Source organism: Rhinichthys klamathensis, unplaced genomic scaffold (assembly GCF_029890125.1).
Source record: "Rhinichthys klamathensis goyatoka isolate OS25496 unplaced genomic scaffold, OSU_Roscu_1.1 h1tg000110l_1, whole genome shotgun sequence".
NCBI classification, from domain to species: Eukaryota; Metazoa; Chordata; class Actinopteri; order Cypriniformes; family Leuciscidae; genus Rhinichthys; species Rhinichthys klamathensis.
Window position 1 is genome coordinate 3229488 of NW_026606648.1, and position 8430 is coordinate 3237917.

At 36.7% G+C, this 8430-nt stretch overlaps 1 protein-coding gene across 2 annotated transcripts; it reads right to left on the minus strand.

Moving 5' to 3' along the window:
- Positions 1-461: 461 nt before the first annotated feature.
- Positions 462-7780, minus strand: uba5 (ubiquitin-like modifier activating enzyme 5). Of its 2 annotated transcripts, XM_056254181.1 has the most exons (12): positions 7597-7780; positions 7457-7502; positions 7279-7368; positions 6873-6982; positions 5264-5350; positions 5098-5182; positions 4796-4900; positions 3310-3437; positions 2069-2204; positions 1212-1287; positions 1012-1118; positions 462-601 (listed from the first exon to the last, which is right to left on the minus strand). In XM_056254181.1, exons 1-12 carry the CDS (start codon positions 7743-7745, stop codon positions 524-526), a joined length of 1197 nt encoding a protein of 398 aa, XP_056110156.1. In that variant the 5' UTR covers positions 7746-7780; the 3' UTR covers positions 462-523. The 2 variants fall into 2 exon arrangements, with proteins under 2 accessions (XP_056110156.1, XP_056110157.1); XM_056254182.1 differs by lacking the exon at positions 7597-7780 and having other exon boundaries at positions 7284-7368; positions 7457-7505.
- Between the last annotated feature and the right edge of the window lie 650 nt (positions 7781-8430).

The window sequence follows — 8430 nt, forward strand, 5'->3', positions numbered from 1 at the left end:
ATTTATCTGCTAGTTGAAATGAAGGAAAAGCTGAATAGAATGTAACAACAATAAATTTATTTTCTTTTGCATTATTCCAATGTCATACCATTCAATACAGCAGTCAGAATCAGGCCGATGATAAATTGTCTGAAAATATTTGTGTGATGTTCTTTATAATATCTGGATGGGGTCTACAAGCACGGATAGTATAAGAGATGACACGATTATATTTAGATGTGTGGCTGAAGCTACATCCATTTCCTCCACGGCTGTTAAAATAGGCATTACAATTAGTTCTGTTAACCATTGCCAACTCTGAAACCTCAACAACAAAACAAAAGAGTAACAATGATGGCAATTCAGTATTAAGACTTTCAGTCAAAGTAAACCTGAAAACATCTTGAGTGTTACAGGTTGTTTTGCAAAAACAATAAAAACTAAATCCAAACTGATTTAGTATGAGACCTCAGATGTTACAAAATAATAATGAGATCAATTTCAGTGTCTGTGGGAGAGTTCAATGATGTCGGTTCCGTCTCCCTTACATATTTTTCATCTGAGCCATCAGCTCCTCTAAACTCTGTTCTGTTTCCTCCACAGTCTCCCCTGATACTCCATCCTGGCAAAGAGAAAGAACACATGGAATATTACATGTAAACAATGATGCTCACAAAGTCTGCATTTATTTGATAAAAAATACAGTAAAAACAGTAATATTGTGAATAATATTACAATGTCTTATTATTATCAATGTTTAAAACAGTTATGAATATTTTGATCAATTTAATGCATCCTTGCTGAATAAAAAAAGTGTTAATTTCTTCTTTTTTTAAAATTACTGACCCAAAACTTCCAAACATTAGTATAATTGTTGGTTAGGTAATTGCATGTTATGTTTTCTTAGGATATTTGTGGCATCTGGCCTAAAATATTATTTGCATTTACCTTAATTCAATTTTTACTTGGCTTTTTTCAATGCAGGAAAAATCCTGAAAAACCAAAGTGTTATTATATTTCAGTGGGTCGTACTTTCTTAGGTATGGTGTAGGCTACATTAATGCCCTCTGGTAGATCTGGTACCGGTCCTGATGCGTCCTGAAGCTCCGCCTCTGACACCTCTGATACCAACTCAATACCTGTCAGAAATCATACTGGTTCAAGCTTACTAATGTTAACGCATTTCTGTTTTATGAATGAGGAATCTTTTGTGTGTTGTGTGTGATGCCAACCCCATTCATTGTCTTCATGTACCACTTCCTCTTCTTCCTCCTCCACTTCCTGCTTTGGCCGTCCTGCTTCTTTTTTCTAGAAAATAACCAATGCATAACCAATGATAGACTGCTGATATTCATATTTTACTGGTTTTTGCCCCAGTATGCCTTAATTTACATCACTTACTATGTAACTTGCATAGAAACAGTCACGTTAATATTTTGGAACTGTGTAACTACTCAGCAGTCAGAATCAGGCCAATGATAAATTGTCTGAAATTTTTCAATCAAATTTTACATAAAAATGGATAAACACCCTTGAAGTTCAAAAATAAAGAATTCAATGATGTTGTGGTTTAATAATATTTCATTATTAATCAATAAATCACACTTTGACTTAACTATCAAGGTGCAAAAATAAGGCGGGAATACACTACATTACTTTTAAAATTTTGAACAGATTTGAAAACACTATTTACAAAGTTGGCAAGTGTATGATGCATAGTTACAGAGGAAAAACTGGGCATCATACACTATACACTAGACTTTCACGTTGTTCAGAACACAAACATATGTGGCTTGTTGCTAGTAGGGGATTCGTCACAATTTAAAACGTGTTCCAAAATCAACTCTATCAAACATGTTTGATATCGTCCGACTGGATGGAATCATAGTCTGAAGCTAGAAAAAAAAAAAGGGAGTAAGTGGCCATCATACACTACGCGATTTTATATTAAATCTGTCAAACTCAAATCTGCAGACTGGCTCTGACTTTCAGCAACTAGCGTCGACAAAGATTTGGACAAAAAGTTGTATAGTGTATTCCAGCAGTAACATAAAAATTGTGTTTATGTTTGCATCTGTAGAAGTGTCACCTTGTACTCTTCCTGTTGTCGTCTGCAGTGCACGTTATCACACTGTGGGTTGGCCTTCATTGCCATGCTTGGGAAGAAATCCTGCATGGCATTATAGCCCAGGTAATAACTCACTGTCCCAAACCCCAACAGATACCTACAATAAAACACAAGGCCTGGAATGACATTGTCTGTAAAGTCCTTTGGAACCGTACTGACTGGGCAGGACCTCTAAGGACTTGAAATGACCATGGGCTAAAGGGTTTGGCTGGGTTGTTTGCATGGTTCAGTTAACCCCTGCTAGGACAAAAAATTTTGCCATCTAATGGCATTTATGTGATACTACAGCATTTACTACCCACAAAGTAATGGCAATAATTAGTAACTAAACTGGAATAGGATACACCAGCTAGTAATAGTAAGAATTTTTTTTTGTTTAAATGGATGTTTATTGAACCTTTTTCTGTACGTTTGCGTGTTTTTTCAGTATCATATTTGATATGGCTCATATAGTATGATATCGGAGAATATTGAGCTCACACTTCAATTTTATTCAGAGGCCCAAACTGACCAAAAATAAGCAATTTGGTGCAGTTGCTGATATTTATTTGGCCAAAATTTTAAGATGAAAATCTGATTGAAATTCTAATTTAAATCAATGAGATCTTTATAACAGTACATCAGACTACTCAATATAAAATGTCACTCTTATCTCCTAATAATCTTAGTAAGATGATATTTAAATGCTTAGTTATATGATTAAAGCCTTGTAATTTATATTGTGAGGGGCAAAATATAGAATGTAATGCAATACAATGATGATTGAGAGATGTACAAATAAACATTCCTCAAAAGGTATCATATTTGATACATTTTAAAACGATTTATGGATAATCAAGTAAACCTAAGTTGCTTCAGTCCGGTAAATGTTCATCTTGAAATATTATCAATGTAAAAGTCCTTCTTTCCTTTACTTTATAAAAATTGTTAAAGATTTCACAGCAACAAGACATGTACCACAACCTGAAAGGGGACGTTTTTATAATTATGCTTGGGTATGATGGTATGTGTCTTATGAATACTAATAAACAGCCAATATCCTAATATGCATGCTAATAAGCAACTAGTTAATAGTGAGAATTGAACCCTAAACTAAAGTGTTACCAAAATTGCATATCAAATTTAATACAGTAGGCATTATAGGTTTCAAATCAGTGTGGTTAGGCCTGTGTTGAATCCTTAGGATTGTGATGAGGTCTTACTTCAAGACATTCTGTACAAGGAGACCGGCGACCACTCCCATTGTGGTGGGCAGGCTGGCGGCACACACCCCGTCCTTCTTCAACGTCTTCTCATCGATATTTGCAGCCACGACGAGGGGAGGTGCACACTGACACACAGACAGAACTGCATCAGACCACTGTTAACTTTCCCACCCATTTGATTTGACAGAATTAACCAATGTTTAGAGGGTACAACCATACAATATGAGATGGTTTTTTAAGGGCCAGATTTACAAAACAGGGCAAATTAGCGTGAGAGAGTAGCGTTACTGACAACGCGCACGTTAAAGAACAGATACAGCCAGATAATTTCCATAATGACAATTCAGTCTATCACGAGCAGCATATGGTCGCAAACAAGCAGAGCATATGATAATATGGAGTGTATGATCTACTCGTAACACAGGAGCAAAGTGGCTTAAAGGGATAGTTCACCCAGAAATTAAAATTCTGTCATTATTACTCACCCTCACGTCGTTCCAAACCTGTGAGACTTTCGTTCATCTTCGGAACACAAATGAAGATCTTTTTGATGAAATCTGAGTGCTTTCTGTCCCTCTATTGACAGCTACGCAACTACCACTTTGACGCTTCAAAAGTTCACGAAGAGATCGTAAAACTAATCCATATGAATTGAGCGGTTTAGTCCAAATTTTCAGAAGAGACTTGATCGCTTTATATGATGAACAGATTTAATTTAGATTCACATTTAAACATTGATCAGCGAACATAAACAGAAGCTTAACCGGTCCTACTTGACGCGCGAGAATGAACCTCATTGGTTCTTGCGTAAGCTCAAACGTGCTGTGTAACAAGAATGAACCTCATTGGTTCTCGCACGTCAAGCGAACATGCTTAAGCTTTCATTTACCATATCTAATGTGTGAGTTGATGAATGTGTATATGTGAATAAAAGCCTAAATTCAACCTGTTCATCATATAAAGCAATCACGTCTTAGTTTTGCGATCCCTTTATGAACTTTTTGAAGCATCAAAGTTTGCGTAGCTGTTTATGGGGCGACAGAAACATCTTCATTTGTGTTTCAAAGATGAACAAAAGTCTTATGGGTTTGGAATGTAACTAAGGGTGAGAGTAATTAATGACAGAATATTCATTTTTGGGTGAACTATTCCTTTAAGACGTGCTTTTTTGGGCATTAAATAATGGTGCAAATACCCGTAAATTGACAAGCAAAAACCTTAGTCAATCGCATTGCGTGATTCATTTAAATACTCTCCTCCCACAAATTTTGCGACAGAAAGGTAAACTCCTACAAATGCATATGCAATAAGGTCAGCCGCAAAAATAAATGTCCGCGCCTTTTCAGCGCTAATTATTCACTGCATGTCTTCGGTAAATATTGACAGTAGTTTTTTAACGCCAAAAAATAGGATTTGCGCTGATGCAAGCTGTTAGTAAATCTGGCCCGTAATTTGTTATTTTGGGTGTGAGGGTTTATCATACAGCAAAACAAGCCGTTTCTCCAGGGATAATGAGCTGGATGTGTCCAGAAACTGCGTTCTCACTGACGCCTGACTCCATCCAGGTCTGACCCAGCTCATTACATGCCTATGAGAGAGAGAAGCAAACTCAATTGCTGATCATTTGTAGCTAAGTGTAATTGCTGATTTGTAGTGGCTAAATGGCTAGCTATATATATAAATGTTTCATATTTTCACAAATTTGCACAAAAAAAGTATTAAAAAAGATAAACAACAAATATAGTTCTTTCGATAGCTAAACGTAGTTTAATGCAAAGAACTCACTGTGTTAATGGCCATCCGAGCCTCAAAGTTATCAACACAACTGAGGACCAAATCTACAGTCTTCCCCTCCTCAAGTCCTCCGTGACTGAAAACACAAAACCAAGACTGTTTTTTACAACCAAATCAAAATGAGGGAGAAAACTGAGACAGTAACAAAAATAATCACCTAATGCGTTCCATGAAATGCGTGAAGTTGTCCATTGTGGTAATGTTGTAATTGTGGGTCTCAAAAGCAACATCTGGATTAATGTTCCTGTGCAGGAAAACACAGCATTATAATGAGAAATAATCAGCTAAAATACATTCAAATGTTGGCAAATTCGTCAATGACCCCTCAATTCATAATTTCCAATCAACATTACAGTTGAGGTAGATTTTCATTAATAATAAAATAATACTGTGTGTGTGTGTATTCTTTTTTACGGGACAAATTTAAACCTGACAAAACCTCCCAAAACCACATAATTTGTGAGTAAATAAAGTTTTTGTTTTTTTCTATTAGGGTGTAGGATATAGCATTTGTAACTAACTGCAAATAAAAACAATGTCCCATTTAGACAGCTCAGTAAACGTGTGTGTGTGTGTGTGTGTGTGTGTGTGTGTGTGTGTGTGTGTGTGTGTGTGTGTGTGTGTGTGTGTGTGTGTGTGTGTGTGTGTGTGTGTGTGTGTGTGTGTTATTTAAAAGACAGGGATTGGTAAGATTCAGTCTTTTATGTGCGATTATTGGAGCAGAAATACAATGAAACAGTAGTAATATTGTGGAAATTTATAAAATAAAATACGTTTTCTAGTTGAATATATTTCAAATGTAATTTATTCCTGTGATGGCAAAGCTGAATTTTCATCATCATTACTCCAGTCTTCAGTGTCACATGATCCTTGAGCAATCATTCTAAAAACCTGATTAGTGTTCAAGAAATATTTCTTATTATTATCAGTTGAAAACAGTTGTGCTGCTTAATATTGCAAGGAAATATTAGGAAACGGTGATGCATTTTGTTCAGGATTTGAAATAGAAATTTATATATAAAAATGTATATATAAAATGCCCTTCAATGCAGTGTACTGTTGAATGTGTTTATGTGTAGCTTAAAGGGATAGTTCACCCAAAAATGAATTAATAAAGAAGATATTTTGAAGAATGTTGGCAATCAGACAGTTAATGGTAGCCAATGACATCCATAGTATTACTCCATCAACTGTCTGGTTACCAACATTCTTCAAATTATATTCTTTTGTGTTCAACAGAAGAAAGAAACTTAAACAGGTTTGGAACTACTTAAAGGAGTAGTTCACTTTCAAATGAAAATTAGCCCATGATTTACTCACCCTCAAGCCATCCTAGGTGTATATGGCTTTCTTCTTTCAGACGAATACAATCGGAGTTATATTAAAAAATATTCTGGCTCTTCCAAGTTTTATAATGCCAGTGGATTGAAGTTCAAAAACGTGCATCTATCCATCATAAACGAACTTTACACGGCTCTGGGGGGTTAATAAAGGCCTTCTGAAAACGTTAATGATGGATAGATGCAGGTTTTTGAGCTTCAATCTGTTGGTTGCAATCCACTGCCATTATAAAACTTAGAAGAGACAATATATTTTTTAATATAACTCCGATTGTATTCGTCTGAAAGAAGAAAGTCATATACACCAAGGATGGCTTGAGGGTGAGTAAAAACCATGGGCTAATTTTCATTTTAAAAGGGGGAGTAAATGATGACAGAATTTTCATTTTGTGTGAACTCTCCCTTTAAGATAAATTGCCCCTTTACCTAAGAGTGTGTTCTGCAGCCTGAACTTTACTGAGTCCTGCCTGATGTGGCTGGAAGAAGAGGCGGTTCATGTTGGCCAGCTCCACCTTATCATAGTCAAACAGCAGCAACTGCAGGGGAAGAAATCACAGACACAGCAGAAAGAGGCATGACAGTCTGTTACTGCAGAGCCGAGGCATGTCTCCAGGGGTTATGCTATTGGCTTCCCTCCTGTGTTCCACACTAAACACTACAGGAATACAAGGCTTGAGGAATGCACCATTTTTAATTGAACAACATTAGGGGTGCACCACGCTATAGACTGGCCAATCAGTGCATCTCTACATTTGATTCATGCCTCCTAATGTCAAATGACACTACATATATTAGATCTAAATATTGAGGAATGATGATAAAGGTGCTTTACCTTACCAATGCCACATCTGGTGAGCATTTCTGCAGTGACACTCCCCACCCCTCCAACTCCCACTACAGCCACACTATACGAGCGGATTCTCTGAGAATGACAGCAGGTGAATAGTTGTCATCTGAACAAGAAGTCAACACTGTAAAAGTCTCATAAAAGAATAAATAAGCATGTTTACCTCATAGTCTTGCACTATGCCCATCCGTTTGAGTGCCATCAGACGACTGCAAGACATTTAATTAATGTGAAAATTGCAACGGTATAAGCCTTCCATCCATATGTCAGTCAATAAACACACAGCAGGATCAAAATGCTCACCTGTATGGATTTGAGTCTACGACTTCAGCGCTCATTTTATCAATCTTTGGTCTGAGATGATGTTCAGCATCACTTTGCTTCTGTTTGGATTTAATGAGTTCATTTTCTAACTCACGGATTCGCAGCCTCAGTTCCTCAACGGTGGTCATTTCTTCTGTAATGACCCTCTATTCCAATAAACACGGGTTGAGAGGGGGGGAAACAAAGCACAGAAACGATTCAAATCACTACTTAATGTACACGTCTGCACTGTAGAAATCAGCTGGCGAAGAGTGTCTCTCGCTATTGAGTCCGGAGTGAAACACAAATTCACAGAAACGGTAGTTCCACCAGTCCATGATTCCCACGAATCGGTTCGTCTGAACAAATCCTTTAAATAAACTAGTTCAGAAACCTGCGCGGGATAATATACGCCACATTTAAACTCATACGGCTGCTTATTACGTTTAGTTCGATACATTTTTCCCAGTTAAATTTTTGGAGACATAAGTCACATATATATTGCCATTTGGAAACCTAAATACAATGTACATTTAGCAGTTGAATTTTTGAGCCGGCTCAATCAATTCATTAAAAAGATCCGTTTTAAGAAGAACAAATCGGACGTCGTAACTATGGTAACAGCAGTCTCGCGAGCGAGAAAAAAAGCTGTTCTTTGTATTTAGGTAATGATTGCAGGTTTCTTCCAACTACATAGAGTAAAACGAACTTGATTTTAAATCATTTTAATAATTTCTGATATTACGAACCTCCAGTCCGGTGGGTGGCGGTCATATATTTTAATATTTGTCCTGTCCATACCAAAGAAACAGAAGTGAAGCGGAAGTTGTTTTC

Excerpts from the sequence above, each read along its gene's own strand:
- uba5 (XM_056254181.1), bottom strand. The coding sequence starts at position 7,745 with ATGACCACCGTTGAGGAACTGAGGCTGCGAATCCGTGAGTTAGAAAAT. Across the intron at positions 6,983-7,278 it reads CCAGATGTGGCATTGGTAAG|TTGCTGCTGTTTGACTATGA; the intron begins GTAAAGCACCTT and ends CTTCCCCTGCAG. Across the intron at positions 2,205-3,309 it reads CTTGTACAGAATGTCTTGAA|GTATCTGTTGGGGTTTGGGA; the intron begins GTAAGACCTCAT and ends GTTTTATTGTAG.